Raw genomic sequence first — 27,832 nt, forward strand, 5'->3', positions numbered from 1 at the left:
GACTTCTGTGAACGTTGAGATTGGCTTTGCGTAAAGGAGGGTCTCCTTTCAGCGTTGCAGCTACAGCCTTAAACTAATAGCTGAATCCTAGTCAACAGCAATGGGCGATTCCTGCGCCATTAAATACCATCTAAAAGTTAGTCAGATGATGAGGGAAGTCAAATAGATCAGGAGGATATAAAATCATGTTTCAGCATGCAGGTCTTCTAGAAATTCCCCAGTGTTGATCTTTGATAAAGTTACCGGGACTGTTAGCCCTTTCACACACACACCCCGCTCAAGTAGTTTGAGATTTGGACTCTAGTGGAAATAATGAATTCTTGAGTCAGATGAAAAACCCACTTTGTTTTATAGGCAAACTAATATCTCTCTCCAATTACTTTTGGGCAACTCTACACGGTGCTGCACTACAAGTGGGAACTCTGACTTCAAGGGAGTTATGGGGCTAAAATCTTGCATATACTTGAGAAAAATAACCCCCTGGTTCTATTTAAATGCATTTGTATGCACGTATAAATAAAATGTGGTTGCCCTTTGGCTCCAGTGTTGCAAACCAGATAATATATTTTTAAATTCAAGTTTCCTTTCCAGTGTTCTGGTGACCTGATTGGCTATGCATGTGATGAAGCTCCTTTATAATTGGCATTTGCTTCAGCTCTGCTTTACCCTGGGGATTTCCCTTTCACTCTTGGAGTTTTTTAGTGGTGAGATGGTTTACCAACTGCCACCTTATCAATGAGAGCGAACTTCCTCTGATGTTGCAAAACAGTGTCTTCATACAAAGCCTTGCAGATTGCTTGCACAAGAGCTTTTTTCTTTTTTTTCCCTGTGCACAGGGATTTTTGTAGATTTTACTCCCTCAGCATAGCTTCACCATGCTAAGGAAGCTGCTCGTGCAGATGCAGGGCTCACAGCTATCACTATTCTATACTGAAATGCAGTGTTGAACCGGGTGTGTTGCCAGCAAATCCATTGTAGAGTGGGCTGCTCTGGAAACATAGCTTGATACCGTAGAGAAACTACCAGTCTTCCAATGAGCAAGCTTTTAACTGTTGTGAAACAAAAGGCCACAGCAGGAGTGGGGACTGATGTTTGTTCACTGTTACGTTAAAACGAGATCTGTATTGCTCAAGCACAGCAGTACCCAAAGTTTCTAAACTTGGGCCATTTCATTTAGGCTTTCAGTTTTGCATTTAAGCTCGTAAATAAAAATGGTCTGGATCTTAAGAGCTGTAGAAGTAGAGGATCGGCTAGTGATCCCAAGAGTCCTGTTAAAGCTTTTGAGAAATAAGACTCTAAGGTTTTGTCTCTTTGGTTTGATATTTGATCATGTGAGAATAGGCACCGTGTTTTAAAATGTTGATTGTTGAATTATTTTATTATGTGTAGGATTATGTGAACGTCGAGATTTGATTGCTTCTCAGCAGAGCTTTTCATTATCTGTTTGGCATTTATAGCCACTATTCATACATAAACAGTGCATTTCTGGAGGCTGATGTAGACTACTAAGTAGTTTCAGTTTAAGCGTCAGCTTTCAAGTGTGTATACTTTCCTGAAAATTAATTTCTCATAAGAAAGTACAAGTTGAAAACCTTGCAGAGAACTCATTCTACTCTGATTTTGAGGGGATGAGAACTGGTAAGAACACTTATTCTGTCTTTCTAAAGGTATTTTTTTTATTTTGTGTCTAAACATTGGAGTAGTGGGGAGGAATCCTAGAAGTCCATCTGCTCTGTGCGAAATTATTTACTATAAAGTCCCTTTCCAATTCCTGCAGAACTTGCATGAATGGCACGAAAACTGAATGTTCTGCAAGGAGGGTTTCTTTGGTCCATGAACCTCAAAGTATTTGGCATAGGAACCAATATGCTTTTCTTCATTGTGCGAGTTAAGGAAACAGCCACAAACAAGGATCAACTGGTATCAGGCTGAAGAGAGTCCAGTGTTTGGTCTACCTTCCACTTAGCAGTGAGATCCCTTCCACTTAGCAGTTGAATAAGCTGCCTGTGAATTATTTGTTTGTCAGCAAGTTTATCTTTATCTGATTTGGAGGAGAGTTGGCACAGCACACAACTAGCAGTTTCCTCTCAGGGAGAGCTGCTTAGGCAAAGCTCTCAGAAAAGCTACTTACTCTATAGAGTTAATATCGCTTAGTCTCAGTGTCACCTTAAATGGGTTACTGCATTGAAAAGTAGAAACAGTAGTTCAGTATCTTCTCACTGGACAGTGTTGTAAGGGTCCTCACCCTTTGCTGAAAATAGTAATGCAGGATAAACCTTCAAAGGCTGTAATCTGTCAGCCAGCCACTGCAGTTACTCAAGCAGCATCCCAGGACTCCAAGAGTCAAGGCCTGCTTCCAGCTGTAAGCGTAAAAGAGTTAAGTTGCTATGGGTTTCACCTGATAGAAGGCTGGGCTCTTGCGCAGTTGGCACAATTAATATTTTTGATGTCATGGAAATAATCATTGTGATCAAGGTAAGAGGCAAACAGAAGGTAATGATCTGAAAGGAGCCTCACAGCAAATCCAGGTCCTCAGCAGGCAGGCGAGACGGAGGGAGCCTGGAGATCAGTGGAAGGACTGGGACTGGGTGCAGTGGGAAGTCAGTGCTGACCAGGTTCAGTATAGGAAGGGGTAAGGGTGTTGGAAAATGTCTGCCAGAGTGCTGGAGATCCACAGACTTCATGGGGTTCTGGAAGCTTGTAGGTCTCTGCTATGCAAGGTGGCACATGAGACTCATAGCAGGCATGTCATGGAAGACTCAATCCATCAGTAATAATGTGAACATTTTGTCAGAAAAGGGAGAGAAAGAGGAAAGGTTTGAGTGATTAATTTTTTATTTTCATTTTTTTCCCAATAAAGACATGATTAGGGTGAGAGAGTTTGTGCTTCGCATGCGTGAACTGATCAAAAAGAAATGTTTACACTGTAGCAAGCCCCCTGTTTGGGTAGCATTTAGGTGGGTGAGGAGAGAAGCAAACCTGCTTCAAAAACTTAAAAAAAAAAAAAAAAAGGCAAGCAGCTGAAGGTGAGCATCTGCAGTTAGCAAATTTCCATGATGCTGGGATTTCCCCACCACCCCACCCATTGTTGAAGGGAGGTGGCCCAGCTATTATCTCTTTTCTGAGCCGCATGCTTTACCACTTAACTCCACAGCAGTTAATGAGATCAGGATGGGGAGAGGCCAAGAAACCTGACTGACAAAGATATGGGTTTTTTTAAATTTATATTTGAGCTGAGTGCCCCCTGTATGACTTGCATGAAGCAAGTACTGGTCTCTGTTTCATTAGTAGACCCTGGGGTGCTGAGAGTGTTTCCGTGTGTGGGTTATGTGTACAGATAGACTGGTTTTTGTGGGAATGCAACCTGCCTAAATTTGACCCTGCACCTACCATGGTACTGCTGCATGACTTGGACACGTGAAAGAAGAATGCTGGCATGATGGTGAAAAAAATAGCAGAGAGTAAGTGTTAACAGACAGCCTGATTTTGCCAGAGTTCCCCCTGCTCACCTTCCACTGCTGTTGCTGGTTGCTTCTCCCAGTGCAGTTGTGCAAAAACATCTCTCCTCTTGGCTTTGAACCAGTTTACAGTTTGGCTAAATCTTTCTTTTTCTACAGATTTAATCATAGGTGAATTTAGGCAGTAAAGCATGTGAGACTGTGCAGGAAGTGGCTGGGATTTTTATTTATTAGATGAAAAAGCTTCTGGAAATACTTAGTGCTATGGAGGAAGCTACAACTACCAGGAAACATGAGGCTCTGAGGCTGACACGCTTTATCTACCAAAGCACTGGCTCAGACCACCTGGAAATGCTCTGTTGATCACAGCATCAAAATTTAGGATCTGGAAAATAAACTCATGTTGGCTTTTAAAGAGACCGCAAAAGAGGGACTGGTAGATGAGTGCTTTGCACTCAGAGCAGCTGAGAAAAACACAGCAGAGGTGCTTTTCTGCATGTGTTGGAAATGGAAGTACTGTTAGTAACGTGCTCATATGCTTTAATAAAATCGAAGGTACTGTTCTTCAAGTAGGTAAGGAAGACTTGTTCAATTTGTTGTTAGACTTCCTAGAAACACGAAAATACTTCCTATTTATTGTTGCTCAGTTGTAAGTGGGACACTGTCTTCCAATTTTTTTTTTTTTTTTTTTTTGGTAGACCTGTCTAGAAATTTCCCAAAGCAATTTTCAGGTTTTGTGATTTTTTTTTTATTTTTTTTTTTCTCCTTCATTTCAAATCCTTTTGAATTACACCTCTGTAATAGACCGGGGGAAGAACCTTATTCTTGTATTTCCAGGATCAAGATTAAATTTAATGCACTTACAAGAAAAGAAAATTTGCTGTCACTTCCAAATGAAATATGGTTATGTTGTTCTTGGCACCTGTAGCGCTTATAAGGAAAAAAAATCTACTGTTGGACTTTTGCTAATAATCATTACGGTGATGAATGACCCAGAAAATGGTCTTGTTTTGTCTCAAGAGCTTCCTCAGATCAGTAGTTTTTCATGAGATAGCAGTTAAAAAAATGGTTTTGATTTTGCACATACAGTAAGATCGTTTCAGTCCTGTTTTTCTTATACTTGTATGTTGATAGCATTCCTTCTCATGACTTTCTGGGAGTTTGATTAAACGCAGTTGGGAGCAAATACACTTTCTTTTCGGTTTTTATTGAAGGACAACCCTCCCATCCCTGTTTCTGGTATCTTGCTGATTTTGGCGTTACATATGGACATTTTTTAATATGGACATTTTTTAATATGGACACTTTTCAATATACTTAATTACCTGTTCCTGTCTCTTCCTGTTTTAATGGATTAAGTGTTTGCTTTCCAGCCATTTAAGGAAGTAATTACCATATTAGTGTCAAAGATGTAGGATGGCAAGCATTTAGACATCAATATAATTGTTCTTTGAGAGATCAATTCCTTGTTAATAGTAAAGGAATGTCCAGAGATTGTCACTGAAATTTGAAGGACTCATCTCTCTAAGTTTTAATCAAGCCTTTGCAATGTGATAGCAACCAGAGGCCAGTCAAATTGGAATCTCGTTGTACCAGGTGCTGTACGAACAAAAATTTCTCTGGAAGAAACCATTGTGTAAGGAAACATTTTTCTTCTGTGTGAAGCTACATGTGTAAAGTGTTTTGTAGAAGAACAAAACAAATTTTAAAAGAAAATCATGGAAAGCTGCAAATTGATGAGCTACGGGTAAAAACCTTTTCTAATTTGAAACATTTTTTAAGTAATCTATCACATTCCAAAACTTTTAATCACAGTTTTGCTGTGTGAATGTGTGACTATTCTACATTACCTAGAATGCATCACCATTTCACTGATGTTGGGCTTAGAGTTTTCTGGGTCGACATTATTTTATTTGTTTATTTTTAAGACTTTAACATTTCTTTCAGGGTAGGGAACTGAAAGTATTTTTATTGCAAATAACTAAAAAAAGAGCCTGTATGTATGGTTAACAATCAAACGTGTAAATAAAACCCTTTTTTAATACAATCATACCTTGTTTCCTATGCCTAAAATGCTTTATACTATTCTTTACATTCCATATAGACGTAGTTTGCTTATATGTCATAAGAAAGAGATTTTACTTGAAATTTTTACGGGACGGCTTCTTATACACAGATGGACACCAGTGTAACTCCTATATTCTTTGTGATAGCTCCTAATTTATACTAGTGCATGTCAGAGCAGAATTGGGGCCAGCTACTGAAAATGTGGATATTGCATCAAAGTACAGTTAGGGGCAGGGACTTCCTGTCACGGGATCTCCAGAAGAAACATATTCATGCAAATTAAGAAAGCAGGTTGCTATATAAGAGTGGTTTTCTCCCCTTTGTCAGATCTGTTAAGAACCAGCCTAGGTGTATTGTGTGCAAGCTTATACTACCATGCGAGATGGTTACTACATTAAGAGTGGCTTGTGAAATAAATGATACCATCATCAGAGAACTTAGACTCATTTTAGAAACTTTTTATCTGCTCTCTGTCCTAGTAAAACCAGACTGCAGATAAAGAAGATGCTACTTAAAACTAAATCTGATTTGGGGAGGAGCAAACTGACCACTTGTCATCTTTTCTGTCCAGGAAGAGGAAAAAAGGAAGGCAAAGGAAGAAGAGGAGAAGAGGGAGTATGAAGAGTACCTGAAGCTGAAGGAGAGCTTTGTAGTTGAAGAGGAAGGGGTTGAAGAATCAATGACAGAGGAAGAGGTATGTATGTGAGGCTGTTAATGCAGTTTCCTTTATCTTTGTTAGGCTTGGGTCACCCTTACTACATTCTGTCTCGTGTAAAATGAACTTGAAATTAGGAGTCAGCCAAGTGTTTTTGCTTGTAAAAGCTAAATTGTGTATATGGCACATGTTAACCTGGAGTATTTCCTGGGGAATGCTGCAGTCCCTAATTCCAGACTCGTACAAATTAGTTTAGAGTAGTAAGGCAAATGCGTATCACTAGAAATGAGTTCTGTCCTCCCTTAATGTAAGGACTGAAATAAAACTCATCCTGGAAGTCAGATACTCTTTTACTGTCGTCAGCTCTGCCCAACCTATATACAGTGGGGCAAATGAAAGCAAGGCTAAATATGGAGGTTGGTAATGCTCACGTATCTTGGGAGGAATTGTTTGGGTTTGGTTTTATTTTCTAAACCAATGGAGCTGCTGTGAAATCAAACGAAAAGCCAAGCTCTTGTCTTAAAAGACTTATTTTAGGAGTATTCACAGGAGACAACCTAGATGCTTGTGGGTTGTACGCTGGAAAACTGTGCATTCAATGTCACAAATGATTGCTATGTTGATAGTATTTCAAACTCTGCATAACATTCTAGCATGCTCCTCCTGCAGCTGCCTGCAGACGCGCTGCTGGGGATGGTGGTTGAAATGTGATACTTGACATGATACCACAGCAAACTTGAAAAAGTTCCACTGTTGTGGGACGCGGTGTTCTTATTCTGTCTGCTGTGAAAACCTGTTAGGCTAACTCTAATTGCTATCAAATGCTGAAATTGCTCTTGGATTGTAGCTGCCAAATTTGAGCTGTCCAGTGCATTTCATAAGTACTTTTTTTTCAGGGCCATGCATGCATTTGCCTCTCTGCTAAAGTAACCCTGATGAATTGAATGGATTTGCCCTTAGTGTGCCTGAGAGTGGCTTTGGGCTGAGGAGCTTGTAATGAGTTAATACTGCCTGACATTAGTTACAAGTTCTCACTATGGACCCCCTTTCTTTAAGAGAAATTCCTCCATCGTTCTGGGATTAACACCAAGAGAAGCTGTATCTGGTGATGGGGAATTTCCTAAGATGCAGAGAACAGCAAAATGCATAGTCTGTTGAAAGTCCTTTCAAAAATGTGCGCCCGTCCTGTTAGAAGATCAGATTTTAGCAAAAATATTAAATTGTTCTACTTTAGGCTCCTTTTAAAGCTAGAATGTGTTTGTCGTCTGTGTTCCTACAGCTGCCTGTCAAGGAGAAGTTAATGTTTCTATATGTGGGAACAGAGAGGGTGTTCCTCACTCAGAAGAGCTGGCAGGCAGTTGATGATGCCTGGGTCGCGGTATGAGATATCTTTGGTAGGGATGGGGAGATAGTACTATAATGGTAGGTGATTTGAAAGTCATCTTCAGAAGCAATCACAGGTACTTAGTTATTTGGGGACACCAGCCTTACAGAAATGGCAAGCCACCCTTCTGCCTTGTGGTGGATAATGTATTGAAGTGTTTTAGTATCCTTTTACAATAGCTGAGTCTACATTGTGTTGTTGAGGCTAGCATGTTGAAACTCATGATGAAAATTAAGGTCCTGAGACCAGACCTAAGCAGTTAATTATGGTTGATTGATTTCCAGGGTTGCAGAGTAACTTGATCCTCCTGTTAACTTAAATGCGCATTGTTTGCATTGCCTTTGAAAATTGAGCCGCATATATTGAAATGCCGGATTTCAGGTGCATAGCTTTGAAAACGGCTTGAGCTTCCACATGTGTTGTGCAGCTGTGTGCTACACTTGACCATCTGCATGAGCTGTCTCCTGAACCACTCTGTACAAAATGTCCTTGGTGTGTATATGTAACTTAATTCATGATGCACAAATGCACACAGATGTGGTTATTTCAAGGTATGTATGATGTGAAGAATAAAAGATTCAAAGATTTTCTTTCAGAAGACACTTAAACACAGATTGTACTTTAGCCATATCCTGTCTTAGAAAATACCTATCATAAATTCCTAGCTAAGATTACATCTTTTTTTTTTTTTCCAGTTCAAAAATCTCCTTTGGGGGGTGTGTGCGTGTGTTTAAAACTTCAGAATTATGCAAGCTAAACACTTTTATAATATTTGTAGTCAGCAAGTTTGCAATGCATTTAATATTCATGTGTTTAAAATAACAATTGTTTTCCTTGCTGTATCCAGTCTCGCAGCTTTCTAATGGAATTTCTCGAATACATTAAGGTAAGCTACCATTGGTCTTTCTCCTCCTTCCATACTTGTTAGATTGTTTAAAATACCTTTTTCAAAGAGACAAGTTGCAGAAAGAAGGGAAATTTTTACTTCCTCTTTGATTTACTTAAATATTCAACAAGTAACAAAAGTGATACCTTAGATATAGTCTGCATTATTTACTTAACCATGCATGAGCATGTCATCATTGTTAAAACCATTTGCAGTTATAGCTGTGACCTGGCTTTTTGGGGCAGGATTGTAGCTCTTAACCTTCTCTCATAGGGACAGGCGTTACAAACTCTGCACCTTGTGGATCACACTCAGAGTTTATGAGCAGCAATGTTTGCTGTTGACTGGGACTTGGGACATCCAGGCTTTTTGTTTGTGAACAGCAGCTACTGATTTAGAAAACAGTCTCTACATCTTGTCTTAGCATGAATGAGAATTGCCGTACCAGCATGTGGCCTGCCATGCAGGATGTGTTTGTGTCTGCAATGCTGGCATTGTAAAGGTCAATCCAACTTTTCATGTGATTTCTTGTTTTTATCCATGTAATTTGCAATGCTGTCTTAATGTTTGGAAGGAATATTTAATGAGAAGATCACTTGTTAGCCTCCCTTTCATCATATTTTATGGCTGGTTATTTAAAACCTGTGGTGTGTTCATGAGGATTTCCACTTTTGATCTGTAAAGACAAATGCTTCTTTCTCCACTATTGGTATATCAAAGGCCAAATGCATTTTCCTACTCTTACTCTGCCAATGTTATGCAAATCTTTTGTCCTAATGAATCCCTTTCTTCCTTTACTGGAAACTGGACTCTTATCTGACAACGTATGGCATGTATGTGAAAGGCTTCATTAGTAAGCAAATCACTTGTATACTTTGTGAAGTCCTAATCACTTTGTTAATTCAGAATCTCACACCCTGGGCCAGTTTTGCATGTCCATTACCCCAGCAAAACCCTGGAATTACAAGCAGATTTGTCTCATAGGAAACTTTGCTCAAGAAATTAATTTGAGCGATTGCTGTGCAAGTCTGAACAATGGCTGGATCATTCTAGAGTCCCTGCAAAGCTACAGTGCAAGCAGCTTTTGCTGTGCTGCTCTCTCCCTCCTGAGTCACTGGCACTTTTAGTGGTGTATCCCATTGCTGTCAGGCCACAGATGAGAGAGAAGCTGCTAGGTTTGCATCTCAAGTGCTTTCTGATCAACATGATCTTGGGGTAATTTGGAAATGTCTAAGCTAGTAGCACTTGGAGTTAGGACTTGCCTTCGTTGCTGCAGCCCAAATGAAAATAGCCCCTGTTCAGTAACCAAGCCCACAGCATAAGCCAGTCCGCTTTGATCAGAAGCAGCACCAAAAGCAGATGGGGCAGCTGAGAATAGATTGGAAAAGCTATAGGTAACATGTTTAAAGAGCCTAAGTAAAACCACGGAGTGACAATGAGCCTTCAGATGGCACATTTCGTTTTGCAGCCGTGCAGCAATTTCAGTATTCTGTATTCCACAGAAGCTGGAGAGATTCCTTTGAAAGGGAGGGGAACTTTGAAATGGCCGTGTCTGTTAAGACCACCCTCTGCTTCAGTTACTAACTGTGGAAATGGACTACATGCTACGGTGTGATCCCAGTTCACCCATTCACATATAATGCTTTCAAGATGCTGCCAAGCTGTGGATTAAGGAAAATGTGCTGTTCTTTATTGATAAACAAGCTGCCCTAGGATAACAGTAGGTGGAGCAGTAGGATATTTCAATGTCCCTTGGGATCTTCCACTAAAATTGGGAGGGTTTCCAAGGGATAACACAGTGGGGTCTGATTCTGCACATTGCCCTGGTGGTTGTGATGGATGGAACATATTAGTCACAAACTCTCAGTTCAGTGTTTAAGCACATATGTATAGTTTTATATTAGTCACTTCTACTTGACGTCAGAGAAATTAAGCACAGGCTGAAAACCTAATTCGGAAGTGCTTTAACACCTGATTTCCTATGTAGAGATGAGTTGCAGAACTGGAGCATTGCTTTCTTTTACAAGTTTTAGAGGTTTGGTTTTTTAATCTTGAAAGTATGCTTAATATATAACTTATGTATTGCCCTCATCTTCTGTTCTATTCACAGAAACTGTTGACTTATATCAAGAGGTAGTGCTAAGCTGCTAGTAGTTGTCTGAAGAATGTGTAAATTAAAAGAGCAATTGGCATTTAAAAAAAAAAAATTTAGCTCTTCTGTTAATAAATTATTTTACTGGTATAACTGGCTGGACGTAGCTCACCCCATGCTTGCTTCCTTCCTAAGGGTGTTTGAAATAAAATGCAGCCTCTTTTCTCCAGTCTGCCATGTGGGATTGTTTTAAATGGGACTTTCCTTAAAGGCAGCAAAAGGATTGATGCCCCCCAGTTCTGCTTTTCTGAAAGCTGAGCACCCCCTTCCTTTGGGGGTTTCATAGTAGCCCCGCAACCAGTTTAACCCATCTGCTGCAACGTCACCACTTTACAGCTCAGGCTGTGGCATTGTCTCTGCTGCAGTTGCCATCCTGTGTGTTTGTTTCTTACAGTGGCCAGTCCTGAAGTTACAGACTCGACTGCTCTGCTCTCAGAGGAGCAGAATAACCAGTTCTTAATGGCAGCCTTACGGTTTTACTTAGCAGTGCTGTAGCTGCACAACACACCTTACAAACCGGCTCTGTGGGCTCTCTGAGCACTTCAGAAAAATATTAATAATGAAGTGGGCAGAGGTTAAAGAGTGGCTGAGCAGTTCCCTTGCTGTGGAGCACTAGCTCTGTTGGCCCAAGGAAAATAGGAGACTGCACTTTGTCCATCACACTGTTCTCACCTGGCTTGACAGTGTATCGTTGAATGCATCTGAATTACAGACAGTGAATTGAAACAGCAAACTACATTTGAAAGGGATAGCAAAGGACTCAGAGGCTTTACCCCTTCTTGTTTTTTCTTTAAGAAGAATGATGCTTACAAGATAAAAAAAAAAATAATCCTACTCACCTTAATCCTGGGAATTCTTGCTCTCTTTAATCCCTTGCTGAGGACAGCAGCAGAACCATACCTAAAATTAAACGAATTCAGTAAAGCGTAAATGTGTATATGTTGCTCAATGAAAGTTAAGCCTGTCTCTAAAACGTGAAGCATGTGGTGAAGTGTTTTGCTGGCTTGGGACCTCACAATGTCGTTATATTTCAGAGCGTGGGGGGAGTGCATCCGAATTCCACCCCACCTTCTGGGATCTTATTCACAGCAGGACCTATCTTGAAAAGCTCCCAGTAAACATGGTCATTGAGTGTGAATATCTTTAAATGAAGGTTTAAACCCTGTTTTTCTTGTTCGTGTGGCTTTGCACCCCCCACCCCCATGCTTTTAAAAGAAGATGTGATGAATCTTGGCAGTTCCCAGCTCTGAGAACTGAATTCCATGGACTGGTTCCAATTCCATGCGTTCAGTCCATGGTATTCAGTTCTCTAGCTTGGCTGCATCAAACTTCACAACTCCTAAGTCTGTGTCTGGCTTTTTTTTGTCTGATTTTATTAATGAAAAAGATTCATCTTTTTCAGCCTCTTTATTTCTTCGGTGTCCTTCCAGTATACTCTCAAGATCAGGATCAAATGCATTTATCATTTGAAGTACTGCATCTGATAATGTCAATGTAGCTCTTGTGGCCGTACACATATGGCTCTTAGAAATGTAGTCCAGAATGTTTTCAAAAATGTTATATTTTCCAAGCTCCTAAAAACAGTGCATCGTCTTACCACATCTAAACAGATGAGTTGCTAAAACTTTTTCAGATAAGAAACCAGGAATCAAGTAGCTCCAGACAAGTGCACCAGGTGTTTCTCTGTAATTCTCTGGAGCTACAGAGAAGCATAAAGCCAGATGTGAGCAGTGGTGACTGCGTCCTGACTGAGAGTGGCTGCAGTAAGATTCTCTATCAAAAGCAAAGTGAAAATTTGCAGTTTCTGCTTCTGCCTTTATTTTCAGAGGTGATGGTGCTGCCTGCACAGGAGTGTGCTAGCAGTACGCTTCCAACACTGACAATTTTAATCAGGTGTTCACTTGCTTAGGAAGATTATTATGGCATTAATACACATGACATTAGTAAAACAGACTAAAGCACTTAATGCTGCCAGCCTTGTCTGGATTTTTACGTGTGCGCTGATATATACTAGTGATCGTTTCAAAATGTACTTTGAAACATCTCTCAAACAAAAAGAGATCTTGCTAAAGCATACTGGATATTAAAGGTAGCAGTTGAGAAACTCAGGTGGCAGGGAAAACCAAGCCATGGCTGTTTATTGTGCTCGTGCTCATCCTGTCCTCCTAACGTAAGAAAAGGTTCAGGATGAACACTGGCAAATGTATTTGAGTCTTCACCTAAGTGGGTCAGAGCATTAGTCTTTCCACAGAGCAAGTGGTTTAAGTAACTTAAGGTAGAGTTTTTTGTCAGAGAAAAGTGCTTACTAGAAGTTAGTCAGAATGACAGGTTCTACTTTGTCTATTAAATGCATTTTTTTATTTGAAAGGACAAGAAATATGCTAAACTTCTAATTCATCAGCTGCATTTAACTCTCTTTTGTTTCTGTAGAAAACAAAGGTAATCCAGCTGGAGGACTTGGCTTCACACTTCGGTTTAAGAACACAGGTAAGTACTAACTTTTTGAGGTGCAAGTACAAGCAATGAATTTAAAAGGACAGGAGAGAAAGTGGGTAAATAAGGGTAACATCTATGCAAGTATCTCAACATTACTGAAAATGCTTGGATTTTGGTGAAGATCAGCAAAGTCAGCCCTAAAAATGTGTCCATTCATCAAAGTACCAGCCAGCCAGTGAAGGATTGTGGTTTACAAGATTGTTTCAGTGAAAAGTGCTGTTTTCCTCTTGCATGGCTGCCTGTTGGTTAATGGGTCCTGTAGTATTTGCAAATCCTAGTAATACAGCAGTTCAGCATACTTGGGAATCAAAAACAGAGCTAGTAGCAAAATCAGACACTGCCCACATAATTGGGCAATATTGTTATGTTTGCAAACAATCAATAGATGAGGTGTTTTCCTCCAATTGCTTGTGTGTTTTTAGAACATTTAAGGGGTGCAGTACTTAGGAACATTATCCCTCTCAGCCCTATATAAGCGTGTGAAAGTGAGCTCATGGTGTGATATCTGTCCTTTTTCTGTTCTTTAAACATTTTATGTTTTGACTCTGAAGAATAGTTGTGGCTTGGTTTATTTTAATTTGAGCACACTTGACATGTATATCTAAGTGACCATTGTTTTCTGTTGTTTTGTACCTAATCTGATCTTGGGGTGCCCCTTCACAGTCACTTACACTGCTGTAAGTCCAGGCTACTGTGCTCCTGCCTCCCTCTTAAACCAGAACTTCATTTAAGCATGCAGTGGGTCAGTTAAGGGAATTTATCTGGTTGAAATCTAAACTATAATTTGCTTCTGCAGTCACGTAAATAGAAGAAAGGGGGAGAGGCAGAACTTTGGAAACCAAGGCTTAGATACTAGCTTAAGGTGTACTGGAACTGCATGCTTGGAGTAACTAAGGGTTAACCCAGCAACAAATTCAGCAAGTTGTTCTTTGGATTGGTAGAAGAGATTTCCTCTTAAATGTAGCGTGAAAAAAAAAAATACATAAAAAGCTCTGGAATGTATTATGTGTAGCCAGGTTTTTGTAGACATACCTCAGTGTACTTCATGGAACTTGCGTGTTGCATTGGCACTGTACAGCCTTTTCCGGGGAAGATATGTATAACCACCCCCCTTCCGTAGAACTAACAGCTAACGTAGCGATTAAAGTCTCTTTTGGGGATAGGGAAGTTATTTGAACACCCCAAAATGCAGAAGCTGACTTCATCCTTCTAAGACCGAAAGGCTTACTGTGTCTGTCTGTGTGGAAATACTGATGTATATCCTTCGCTGAAGTCTTTAGCACTGAGGAATTAAATGTAAGCCTCCCTCTGTAGTTTGTCTGAACACGTGAAATATTTTTTGCTTTCCTCTTGATCAGTTTGTTATTCCTTTTTCCCTTCTGAACAGGATGTAATTAACAGAATCCAGGACCTGATGGCAGACGGCACTCTAACAGGTGACAGCCAAAACTTAAAGGGGACTTTATTTTAGCTGGTGAATAGGTGGTGCAGAGAATGCCTTAATTATGGTAGAGAGAGACTTCCAGTGTAATTTTTGTTTTAAACTGTAGAAGATCCTAGTAGGACTTGATAAATAGATATTTTTATTATCCCTGCTTCAGCTGGCATGAAACTACTGTTTAAAGCACTATAGGATGTGAGTGCTCCTATGATCCATTATACAGAGGTGGGGGTGAATGGCCCCAGCAGTTCAGGAACCAGCACAAGGTCCTGAGTGTTGTTTGAGCCCTGCTGAAGGCCTTTAGGAGTTCCCGAGCAGCCAGAAGACATCACAAATGATGTCTTTGAAATCTGAATTTGAAAGAATCGCTTGGATGTTTTGGGGTACTTTGCAAGTCTGTTTTAAAGGTGCTGTGGCTAAAGCCAATAGCAGGGTACAGCACACTGTGGGAGAAGCAAACATCCCAGGGCACTCTACGATGCTGTAGTAAGTGAAGTGCTTGTTCCTAGCCATGTACCCACGCAATCAGAGTTGGACTGTAAGCAGAGACTGAGCACATGGGGAGCTCCCTGTCTGAACAAGTCTGTTTTATTGCTGGGCAGTCTTTTTCTTTCCATGGACTAAGTAGGTGAAGGTGCCAATGCAAACATTTACTGACCTGATACTGTGGTCACGTCTGGGAAATGACTGTCGTGGTGGGTATGTGTGGATACCCATTCGAGTGACCTAAAAGCGGTCTGAATCAAAGCATAAGGATATGTACTGTCGTGGATGTTTCCGTCGCCTAAAAAGCATGCCAGTGAGGCTCTCTGCCATGCATTTGATCCTGTAGTGTGTTAAGAACAGAGAGGTCTATTCTCGCTCTTGATGGAGCAACTGGAATATGGAAACTGAGCTTCATTCCCTTTTAGAGGGTAAGTTGGAATGGCTGAGCTGGGCCCCACAGGGTCTCTGAATCACCTCCTGGGCCCTCTTGCTGCCCTGCCTTTCTCCACCGGCTGCGTGGGCCCAGAACATCAGCACCGAAACTGTATACCTGATGTAGCTGCTGAAGTACCACCAGCTAGCTGCATAAAGTGAAAGGAACCTGTTACTTTGCTGAACAAAATTAGTCTTACCAAGGCACTCAGCTATCATCATAGCCCTGTTCAAAGTCCCAACAGCAGAGAGGAGATAAAAGCCTGACTGCTAGCACGTTGTTCTGCCTGCCCTAGATACGAAATGCAGCCTCAGCAGTTTGAACATCCCTTCCAAAAGAAGTGACTGATGTCTGTCGGGAAGTGAGAGGAGCCAAAGTGCTGACTTCAAGGTCCTTTCTTTCCCCCTGTAGGTGTGATTGATGACAGAGGAAAGTTCATCTACATCACTCCAGAGGAGATGGCTGCCGTGGCTCAGTATATCAAACAGAGAGGACGAGTATCCATCGCAGAGCTGGCCCAAGCAAGCAATTCCCTGATCAACCTCCAGCCTGAGAGCCAAGCTGGTGCTCTGACCATGGCATGAAATTGTGGCGTTAGAAAAATACAGCAGGAATTTAACCTTTTAATGAATAAGCCACATAATTAAAAACAAAGAAGAACCCCTCTAGTCTGTTCACGGTGCTTGACGATAGGATGCTCTTTTTAAGCAAGAGCTGCAAGACTTGATTAAAAGTTTTGCTTTCGATCCTGTTAGAGCTGGTATAAAATAGTACATTCTATTGTACAACAGAGGCTAGCCAAGAACTTTGGGTTAAGGCACTCCGATGCACCCATACCCCAGGAATTTTTACATGGTTACTTTATCTTGGCAGTCAGTCTCATGTGACTATACCCAGACTTTTTATTGTTTCCAGATTCTGATGTCTGTATCAAATACATTTGATTTTGATTGTATTTGGGTTTCTCCAGACTTGCTCTGAACTTATGGAACTGTATAAGTTTGTGGCAATGCCATGTACAGTCCTGAATAATAGGTGTGTAGGGGTGAGGCTTACAGATTTTGTCTTCTGTACAAACACTGGAAGGATACAGTAAAAAGAAAATACTGCCAGTGTGTCTCTGTTCTCACTGAAATACGTACTGAAACTCTAGAAAGAGTGCTTGCTATGTTGTGAGAACTTCCAGAGGTTATTTCAGAAAACCTTTGCTATATAAGTATGTTTTGCTTGGTTTATATAACGTAAAAAGTTTGCTCGCAGCCAGGCTGCGTTATTTTTCTGTAGCCGAGAGACAGAAACACCTCTAGGGAAAGGCTACCTCGCCTCATTTATTGCGCAGGCCAATTCTGCTGATACCAACCAGATTCTGATGATTCATCCTTTGAAGTAAGAGCCAGCTCAGTGTGTCTGGAGGCCTCAGACACCCCTGCCCCATGGCCTTTGTGTTTTGGATGGTTGGGGTTTTTTTAAATAAAAAATTCAGGCAGTATGAGTCATGCAATTAATGTTACAAGTAAATGCTTATTAATATATTAATTGTAGGGGTCAGTATATTTCCTGCATAAGAATATTTATTTTTTTAATAGCCTAATTGATGACTTGTTGATTTCGGGAAGAAGAATTAGCACAATCTATGTGGGTGCACAGTAATTGGGGAGGGCAAAAGGGGCTGGTTTTGTCTCTGCCAAACTTAGGGATAACTTGAGTAGACTAAAAGCTGCATTATCAGTGAGATGAGACAGCAATAAAACAACGGAAGGAAACGTATTTCCTTCTTACTCTGTGCACTGCTGCTGAACGGCACACTCTGCAGGAGTGCTGAGTTACAGCACAGCACCACACGTTGCCGTGAAAGATGGGTACGTCGTCACTGTGGTGCACAGCAATAACCAGCAGAGACATTACTTGAGATCTGTGGCTCGTAAAGTCTCTTAATTATTCAAAATTTGATCTTGCCATGATTTTTTTTGTTCTGTCCTAAACTATTCTTGTAATAAAATAAACAATATTGAAAGAATTGCAGACATTTGTATTAGAGATTTTTTTTCAATGTGTTAAAAGGATTTTATGAGATAAAGGAGCCAACCAGGAATGCTATAGACTCCGGAATGTCAGACAAAGACCAGAGGTATTCCATTAAATCCACTGAAAACACTGCAAAGTACACTCAATTTCTGTGAATGTAACAAATAACACCACATTAGCTGTGCAGCGCAAGCTTGCTTCTGCTCTGCTAGTACAACTGCACCGGCAAAACTGCCCTGTCCCTTCAGCGTGGGCCAGCTGCCTGCCGAGAACCGTGTGTGCAGTCCCCTCTTACACGCCTCTCCGTCAGCTCGGACAAGAGTCCTGTCTGGTAATACCACAGTAATTCAAACCATGTCGTTCTTGGAGTTTCGCAGGGCTGTGCCGAAGCCAAAAGGGTTGTTTGTGATTCACTGACAGGTCGCAGAAAGACTGGCTGAAAGCTGCCGTTTAGAGGAGGTGCTAAGCAGAAGAACGTGACAGCAAAGTATTTATTATGAGCCAAATTCATGGTCCATTAGAGGGCTCTAAGAATAACAGGTGCCTCAGAAGTGCCACTTGCCTAAGGTGCTGTCTGGAGCTCTGGAGGAGTGTTTCCATATCAAGTGAAGCATGTGAGGCAGGCAAGGTAGCCAGACTGGGCCCTTTCATGCGAGATATGGGTCACCAAACAAGCTCGGTAGACATTTCTGCAGGTTGTCGGTCATTGTGGGAGACTAGATTTAACCTGTGGGTGCCTCCTAGTACTGGGCTCATACCTAATGCTGGGGTCTGGGGGTCTATGCTTGCCTTTACCCACGATTCCCTACTAGGGATTCCCAATATTGCATTTTGGACCTGACCCTGGCCATGCTGTTCCTAAGGTTGTGGAGTTACTGTATGGAAACAGGAGCACAGGTCTGGTAATGGTCTTCGGAAGAGCTAACGTCATCCGGCTTGACTGTGTTGTAGCCGTAGCTGTAACATCAGCCAGGATAAGATGTGACCGTGTAGCTGTGCCAGCAGCTGGTCTGCCTGTCCTAATCCTCTTTCACCGTTTCCAGTCCTGTTCTTTGCACCCAATTGCATCATATCAGTGTTCAGGAAAACTCGTTTCACTCGGATTGGGTTTGGGCGCTATGCAATCTTCGCTGCATGGGAACCGAGAGGCCAGCCACGTGTATCAGCCAAAAAATATAGGAGGAAAGAGTACAGGTAACAAAAAGCACCTGTGGGCTGCAAACTCTTAAGAAAACTTACGGGGAAGGAAACTGTGCTCTGCCTTGAAGAAATTGTCTCACTTGGTGAGGCTTCCTAGATCGCTGTAGAGCCTGAGCCGGCAGGAGGTAAGGAGAAACGGGTGTTGGTGCTCTGACCTCCACGTCCCCTTCAGGTCAGTGCCCCAGGAGAGCAGCCACCACTACTAAATTGTAACTGATTTTTTCTATTAAAGAGCATTATGCTATTTTCTGGGAATCCACTTATGGTGTCCAAAAAGACAGTTTAAAAGGGTGAATGCAGTTACTTCAGGACATTTGTTTGGATGGCTTATAAATGAAGCCATTCAAACCTATGGTGCTGCTTCAATCGGTGTTCGTGTTTTTTCCGTGGAAGTGGAGGGGGAAGAAATTAAGGGCCATGCCCCAAAAAGTATTTCGCTGACAGGATTCATAAATGACATGATAACTCAGATTTCGTATATCCAATGAGCAGGGACACCTAAGGGAAAGGCTGTTATTCCTGCTGGCACTAAATTAGGGGACACCCCCAGGTGTGGTGGCCATGGCTGAGATGGGAGGTGTCCCCAGCGTCCTGGGTGAGGGTGGAGGCTCAGGATGGTGGTGGAGAGGTGGAACGGTCCACCAGCGCCTGGGGTCGGGTCCTCTCCTTCTTCCCCCATGTTTAGAGCTGGCCCTGACCCTCCTTCGCAGGGAACCACCATCCTGCTGGGCGACACGAGATTTGCCTGACTCGCCCGGAGCACCCATCCTCCCCGCGTGCTTGTGGACAATTTTACGGGGTCAAGCACAAAACCCAGCCGCCACCACCTTCATCTGTGTCAGCGTGGTCCCTCCTGTCACGTCTGGCGCAGTCAGCGGTAAAATAACGGGGCAGTACAATACCAGTAAAAGAGTAAAATACTGGGCTGCGCTGTAGATTTTGGGTGTTCTGGCTTCATAAAAATTCAAAAGCTCCTCAACGAAGGATTTCTTGGAGTATCTACCATTTTAAAAATGTAAACGTGTACCAAAGCTTCTGATGGACATTTCCTCAAGCGAGGGTCAGCTGTTTGCCGCTCGTGAGGCAGAGCTGGCGCGGTGCTCGGCGGAGCTGCGCCGGGGCGCTTCGCTTAGGCAGGATCGGAATGCCAATCCCTCCTCAAAAGCAGCTTTGGGCAAGGACACCTACTCCCGCCACCCCTTCGTCCTTTGTTAAAGGTGGGATGGTTTTGACGTTTTGCTTCCTGCTGCTTTGCCCAGTCTACTTTTATCAGTTTTAAAAAGCTGGAACAACCCCCTGTTATTTGGCTTTTTAAAAAAAAATAAATTTAAAAATCCCTATTTTCTGTTAAACTTTGCCCATGCATTATGCAGCATTAATCACCGTGTTTTTCCTCTCTGAACTAGTACAAAAGCTCCCAGGTACTCCGCTTGTACATGGAAGGAATAATAATAGTAATTACCAGCTCATCTGAGCGAGCTTGTCCTAATTTTGCTGTTCCACCCGAAGGCAAAGGCCAAAAAAAAAAATTAGATTGAAAACCTTGTCTTCACATCATAGAAGGCGAGATCTAATCAAGGAAAACTCCAGCTTCTTTTTCAGGCGTCTCAATGAAAGAGCATAGTTGATTGTGAAGCGTTTGCGGGTCATAAAAATGTAAAAGCAACAAATGTCACAAGTTTTAATTTTATTTGTTTGTGATAGGAGTTTCAGAGCCCAGCAGACTCATGGTTTCCAGCTTTTCTCTGTAACTATGGATACTAGGAACAGATTTGGGGTTTTTTTTTGCTGTTTGGGTTTTTTTCTTTAATTGATATTGTGTGTTGATCCTTTTAGGAAAATGTTAAATATCACAAGATGGCAGTGAATCACAAAGCTGCGATATTCCAATATTCCCCTCTGCACGGGAACAGCCACATTCTGGATTCACAGGTATTTTTTTTTAACCCCAAAAGCGAATTCAGAGCATTAATATCAAGCCATGGCTTCGATGCAGGGATCCTCACGGAAGAGCTGATATCCAGGGAAGTATTGTGCCCGCAGCACTGTAGGGATGGGACCTTAATTCTTTTCATCTTCTCTGATATTAAAAAAAAAAAAAAAAAAGAAAAAAGTGAAAGTCAAGTAAAACAAAGGAGGGGGGAAAAAATCCCCTTCCTGCCTTAAAGACAAAGGAACATTTTATGATCTCTCTGGCTACATCTGTACTCATCAAATGTGACATTTTCTGCCCCTGGGGACAAGTCATTCCTATCTGTTTACATGGTGAAACACAGAGTGGCAGCAGCTAAATGGCTTTTTGGAACTGTTTTCTGGAGGGTCCTCACCTGGCCTGGGACAAGGCCCCACAGCGGCGGTGCCCCAGCCCTTTTCATCCCACCCGGTCCAGATTTATCTTTGCCTTCTTCACCCTTCAGAAGGCTTCTCGTTACAGGGGAGGCTGGTTTGGTGGTGAGACAGAGGAACAGCTCCAGATTTACTTGTTGACCAGCAATACAATTCATTTGCCTTTTGAGTCCAAGATGTGCGCCTCCCTTTCTGTTGCCAAATAACCACCCCCCCCACCGCCCCGATGCAGCTTATCTGCTGAAAGTGCCTGCACAGCTGCTTGATGTTCTCAAAGGTGGGGAGCTTGCACATCACATCAGGACAAACAAGCTTCTGATGACTGCACCCAAAATCATTGAAGGACTGGCATGGTCTGCCCTGTCAACAGGGGAGGCTGCAAAGAAAACCAGCGCCTAAGAAGAGGAGCTCCAGAGAAGGGTCAGTTTTGGAGACAGATGACGACTTGGAAGCCAGCTAGGCTGTGTTCAGGGCTGCTCAGCTGAGGATCTGGCCCAGAAACCTAATCGGATGCCTTATTAGTTGGGTCCAGCAGGAATGTGTCTTTTTCAAGGCAGTGGATTTTGCTGGGCAGCTGGACATATGAAACTAGAATTGTGAGATTCGAGAGTGAAGTTATGATGTACTCATCAGTCCTATGAATGACCAGATCTGTCCTCGCCACAGGTGGAATCTTGTGCAGGTCTTGGATGGCAGCATTCACATTGCAGCAGAAACATCTCTTCAGCATTCATCCTGCATTTGGCTTTCCCTCCAGGATCTTTACTGGCAGCTCATGGTGGTTTGGGGAACCATCCAATACCTCCAATATCCTCAGCCAAAGTCCTGCTCAGCCATTTCCAGCTGATGAAACCCAGTTACCCCCACTTCTGAATACCCCAAGGCCTAAGGAGCAGGAGGTGGAGGTGCTCGGAGCCCTGGGGGGGGGCTGAGGGGGAGCTGGTATGGGGAGCAATTCCAGGCATGTTTGATTTGGCTTTAGGTAAGAACTTCTAATACTGCACTGCAGGGACAGAGAGGGGTAGACAAAGTAACAGGAGGTGGGTCAAGGCGCTGTTTTTGTGCATTAGCTCGAATGGAAGGATCAGAGGCACCAAACGCAGGGAAACTCATGGGTGTCTCTAGGAGAACCAGGCACTGAACTTGTTGTGCGTGAGGGCACCTGTACAGCTGACCATGCATGCACAAGAAGTCTGAAACGTCTCCACCCTTATGGTTTGAGTGCACAAGTCACCTCTGCCAGTCACTTCTGTAGTCTCGCAGCTCCTATATATGAGTGACCTGGAAATATCCCATATGTTAAATGCATGTGTACTTGTATGTAGGTGCAATTGTCTTACTGACCCTTCCAGAGGTCCAACAAGTTTTCAGGGACTAATGGATATCCCCGAGTCCCTGATAAACAAAGAGCTTCCATCATTTTCTAACCAACAAAAGGTATGATTCCGGGTTGTATGTTAACACTGAACAGGTCTCAAATTATAGAGTTTGTAGAAGAAAAGATCCATGGCGTGGGAGCTGAAGGCTGTGAATTGAAGTGAAGACAACGTTAATGAGGTTTTGAGAAAATAGGACGCTGAAGAACTCTGCAAGAGAGGTTTTGAGGGCATGGTGGAAGATGGTAGAAGATGCACGTGCACATATGACTGAGAAGCTGCGGGTACCTGCTGAGCAGGAGGTCTGAAAAACAGTGAACCCAGAAGTATGTATTTGGGGGAAGAAAAAAGAGGAGAAGGACAGCTGGGGGAGCAGAAACAAGACTAAGAAGATGACGATGAAGTGAGCAGCAGGCCCCACTGGAAGAGAGGATGCTAGCCGGAGACCACGGGCCAAAAAGGAACCAGAGGATGCACAGAAAAGGGTGAGATACCGCAGCCCGGCTAATGCCGAGACAAGAGAGAAAGGACCAGACATCCACACCAGTGCCAGGTGGAGCATTTGTGTGACAGTAGACTTATTTGGGAAAATGCCATTGGTTTGTGCTGCCTGCTAGGAGCAAACGTGGAGATGATGGTCATGGGGCTTGGAGGGAACTAGAAGAACCTGGGCAGAAAATGGCACAACTAGAGCTGCCAAAGCCTTGCTTGAAAGAGAGAGCAAGCAAGGGAACTGCAGAAACCATGGTGGGGGGAGGTGAGTGAACATGCAGAGCTGGGGTGGATGCAGGCTAAGAAAATCAATAAATTCAGAATAAAGTGTTCAGTGGAGGCTCTGGAGGCAGGATACCTACCCAGCCCTGGGCAAAGCATGGACCACCCAGGTCAGCTCTTCTGCTGGCCAACAGCACCACAGCATTTGTGAAAGGAGGCCCCCAAGGAGCAACCAGAAGATTTCTCTGGGACCCATTCTCCTTCATTCAGGTACTTGAAGCAATTGTGGTTTGGATTTATTCCACCTTGTGTTCTTTTCCTCTTCCTTTTCTCCTTTGGCAGTGCAAGTCATTCCCTTGAACCCAAAGGGTTTCAGCTTATTGCACTTGCTGATAGAAGTGGTTTCCTTGGCATCCTCGCTGTCCTCCTTGCCTTCAAAAAAATCAAGTGACTGGCACAAATATGCACAGTAGTCACAACTGTCCTACGTGTTTTGGCAGGTAAGTCTGGACACAGGAAACTTTTTTTCCTCTTTTACCACCTACACAAAAGGGGCATTTTCTCTCTTAAGGAGGGTTTTGCCCTTGTTGTGTGTTTTAATTCCCATGAAAGCCCCCACGGCGATGGTATTCCTCGGGGAGGGGTGGAAATGTCAGCTGCAGCTGGCAAACCACAGGGTGAGCGTGAGCAGGGTTCAAAAGCCAAAGGTGCCAGATGGGTTTGTGCCGTGCAGCCGGCTGTGAATCCTCGCCCTCTCCCAAGGCACCGCGCAGTTTCTCAGGGGTGGAGGCAAACCCAAAACTCATCAATCCAGAGAGGAAAATTAATTAACTGGCGTAACTCAGGACGCAGTGGGCTGTGGAGCATCTTGGCCAGGTGCCATTGTCCCCAAGTGGTTTCAAGGCACTGAAATTGTCTCATCCGTGGCGGTGGAAGAGCCTTGACTGCTTCCCAGCCACTGTCTCTGCACTAGGGGAGCCTCCTGCTGTCACAGCCTCTCCCCTTGTGACCAGGGAAGTCATGTCCACCCATCACAGGGACCCTGGACCTCACACAGCCCCAGTGCTTCCAGTGGCTGCTGCGCCTGGGTATAGCTCTGCCCCTGAAGCACATCAGCCTGTGCTCTGAGTTATTTTTCTTTCCCTCGGGCAGCCATGGAAGGGCTCCCAAAGCAGGGGGATGCTGTGAGAAGGTTGTAGGGTCTCCAGCTCAAATGACCCAGTAGAGAAGCTGTTGGTGGGAACCCTCCTAGTTCCCAGGTGGCACCTGAGCTTGGAAGCCAGTAGACGACCTGATTCTGCATTGCGGCTCAGACTCTCTTTCTGCTGCATGGCTCCTTGTGGGTAAGAGTCATGCTCCCAGCCTCTCAAAGGCTGGACCCACCTGGGCCTGTGCCCTGGTCTCCTGATGCATCCTACAGAGAGATGGACAACTGAAATGCACAGAGATGGGATCCAAACCTTCCTCCCTGGGCTATGGACACCCAGCTCAGCTGCGCGTTGTGCTCCCAGCCAGCTGATTTTGATGTGGACAATCTCTCCTTGACTCTTGTGCCAATGTAAATAAGGACCAGGTGAATTCAGGGGCTTCTTCAGGCAAAGGGTGGCTGCAGAGGTGGCAGCCAAGATGCATGACTGCCTGCTCTGGAGGGCAGAGAATGGACACAGCAGGACTTTTACAGCTATAACCTGATCTTTGGGCAACTTCAGCATAGCAATTTACCCAGCTGATATGGTTCTCTAACACCTACAGGTCCTATGCAGACCTGCACTGCGGGATGTAGTCTGGCAGCAGAGAGGCACAATTCCCTTTGGGGTTTTTTTTCAGACCATTTTAATGGCCTGAAATTTAGTTAAGAAGACCTAAAGCAGGACCAAAATGGTTACAGAAAGGATCGCATTGTATGTTCAGAGACAAATCAGATGTGAACTGTAGGAGGGACTGACATCTCCTCCTAAAACACCTCCTGGTCAGGTGGATCCCGGGTCACTGCAGATGACAAAGATTTTTAGTTTGTCTCAAAGGAAAATTTCTGCCAGCATCAAATTAAGGTCAGGGGACGGAGCAGAACAACGGCCTCATTTCAGCCCAGCAAGGGAATCTGGAATCAGGAGCGCGGGTACCGCAGTCACGTTTGCGCTGCACGGTGCAGGACGTAGGTGTCCTGGTTGTGCTGGTACCTTTGGATGGTCTCCCACACCAGCAGAGCTGGGGAACATTTGTGTGGCTTATTTTCTTCCTCCATCCTCCTGCTAGCAAGCTAGTCCTCGGCACTGTCTTGTGTGAACTTTTCCCACTTTGCATGAGCTCTTTGGGGAGGGCAGGATTCAGATGGCAGAGGGGGAGCAGCGGGACTTGTGGAGGGAAGGCTCCAAGCAAGGAGAGGGACTGCGATGGGGCAACCATTGCAGAAGGTGCCACTGAAGCTGAAGCTGAGCTGGCAGTAGGGATGATCCAAGCATCTCTCACCCATTCCTGTGCAAAGTCAGCCCCAGGGTGGGACGGGGACATCCCAAGGGGGCATAGCAGCTCCTGAGAACACCTTTCCCTGGATGATGATGACGACACAGCTCAGAGTCAGGTTACCCCCATGTAAAATCATTTAATACTGCAACGATTTTGGCCACCAGACAAGCAGTGCCGCGTTTCAGCTCCAGTCATTTTGTCCCCTTAACAATCAGCTGCAGGAATCGAGGATGTGTCTCCCATCAGCCTCCCCACAGTGGGACCCACATCGGGTCCCTGCCGTCTAACAGCCTGGCCCGTGACTCACCTCACCTTCACTGCAAGGGAGCCATCCGCAGCCCCAGGTTTCCATCTGGATGGAAGAAGCCCTGGGAGCTCTGATCTCTGTGGGCTGCCTGCTTACAGGAAAGATGAGAGTGAATTGCAATCTGCAGAAAAGCTACAGCTCTTGGTCGTAACAGTGAGAAACAGCCATCGGCTGCAGCTTCCAACACGTCCCACATTCATTGTCTGTGTTGCCTCCATGCACGCAGCTAAACCTCACACCCGTTCCTTCCCATCTGCCTGATTTACACGTCACCCTGTGCTACTTGATGTATTTCCTTGCTGCCACTTAGATCAGTGCATTAAGGATGGGACTAACTTGTTTGGGGCTTTCTCTTCCAAGAACGGTCACCTCCAAGCCATCCTCCGTCCTTGAGCTGACCTCACCAATCCTTCAGACTCCTCCCAGAGAGCCCAGTCCAGCAGAAGGCATGCCCAAAGCTCCCTAGGGTGAAGCTAACCAAGGCAAAACTGGGGACAAAGTACTACCTGGGCAGATTTGGGCATGATTTGGGCTCATGGCCATTTGAATTGTTTAATGGTTTGTTCAGCAGAGAGTCCACTGATTTTGGGTGATGCTCTGCAAGCTTCTGGCATGTAAGAGGTGGCAACAAGTGAGTGCTGTTGGGGTCCAAACGGCACGGTACCAATGTACCTGGGCCTGGCATGCCTGGATTTGGGCTGAGCCCTCCCTGAAACATCTCCCCAGCTACTTGTGCTCTTCCTCAAACACCCCCCGCGATCCACGCCTCCTCCAGGAGATGGCAGCAGCAGATCTAGCATCCCCCCTGTCCAGCATTCTTATGGCAACGGGAGTGAAGCATCCCCCAGAGCTTGGAGGGCGACCACAAGGTTAGGGAAAGCCATTGCTTCCCAGCAAACAGCCCATCTCCCAGCTTCTCTGGGCTGGGGAAAGGTGGAAGGAGGCTGCCTGCTGCTTTGCTCCTTGGCCAACACCACAGAGAAATAACTGAGGTGACAACCAGGGTATTGCAGCTGAATTAGACGAGGATACTGAGTTTTCTTTTACTCTCTTTTTTTAGCAGGAGGGAAAAGCTGGTGCAAAACTTGCACAAATCCTGGGTGTACCAAGGAGGGAAAATGGCAGCATTGGCAGCAAACTGTTTACAGCGGCATCAACCAAGTCTAACGGCCGTCGGCAGAGAGCAGCCAGAGCAGGGAAACATTCATGAGCTGAGATTCCTTCCAGCTGCTCAGAAACAGTTGATCTTCATCATTTAGAAAGCTGGCTGGTCCCTCTCTACTCCCTGCTTTCCAGTGAGCTACCACCCAAACTAAGCTGCTTATCACATGTGGTATAATCCATCTTCAGGCTTGTGGCAGGAGCAGCAGTGGGAGCTAATTAGCATGCGCTAATATGCATGTTAACAAAATCTAGCTCCTACAGCAGGAAAATCGTTACGGTTGTTGCCGTTTATTTGCACGCTGAATTTTTTGCAATTAGGCACCATGTAATGTTGAGTTGCCGCTGGGGACCCGTCCCTCCATCTGTGGCTAAAGCCACTCACGCAAGGGGTGAATTATGGGCAGGTCGTGCAGCAGAGCTCTTGGGACCCAGCTCAGACCAGCTCTGAAAGGCCACGAGGAAGGGTTCTTTGGCACAAATATGCCGTCGTTCCATGGAGTCAGGGCATTGCTCAAAGAGTTGTTCGAGGAGGGCAAGGGAGATGTTTGGAAAGGGATTTGTAGTAAGGTTTCAAGGCTGCTTTGCTGCCTTAATACTTTGCATTTGGCCACTCAATCTGACACTCTGAAAGCTCCTTTTCAAATGCTAGTTAGTCCCCTCAGCACTGGTGAGGATAAGTCACCAACCGTAACTTGTTCTCCACGTTGTTTGTAGACTTGTAAGCTGAACCCTGGAGCTGGTTCATCCTCCTTCCAACAGAGATCAGGAGCTGGTCC

The 27,832-nt window shown here is 44.0% G+C and overlaps 1 protein-coding gene across 1 annotated transcript in view; it reads left to right on the forward strand.

The window, feature by feature from the left end:
- DDRGK1 (DDRGK domain containing 1) overlaps nt 1–17,480 on the forward strand; it is a 39,860-nt gene extending 22,380 nt beyond the window's left edge. Inside the window, exons 5-9 of the mRNA XM_074587206.1 lie at nt 6,097–6,219; nt 8,412–8,450; nt 13,033–13,089; nt 14,486–14,534; nt 15,870–17,480. Coding sequence (XP_074443307.1) covers nt 6,097–6,219; nt 8,412–8,450; nt 13,033–13,089; nt 14,486–14,534; nt 15,870–16,042 — 441 coding nt within the window. The 3' untranslated portion in view covers nt 16,043–17,480. The remainder of the gene's footprint in view (nt 1–6,096; nt 6,220–8,411; nt 8,451–13,032; nt 13,090–14,485; nt 14,535–15,869) is intronic.
- The last annotated feature ends 10,352 nt before the right edge of the window (nt 17,481–27,832 follow it).

The sequence above is a fragment of the Larus michahellis genome, chromosome 5, assembly GCF_964199755.1.
Source record: "Larus michahellis chromosome 5, bLarMic1.1, whole genome shotgun sequence".
In the NCBI taxonomy this organism is placed as follows: Eukaryota; Metazoa; Chordata; class Aves; order Charadriiformes; family Laridae; genus Larus; species Larus michahellis.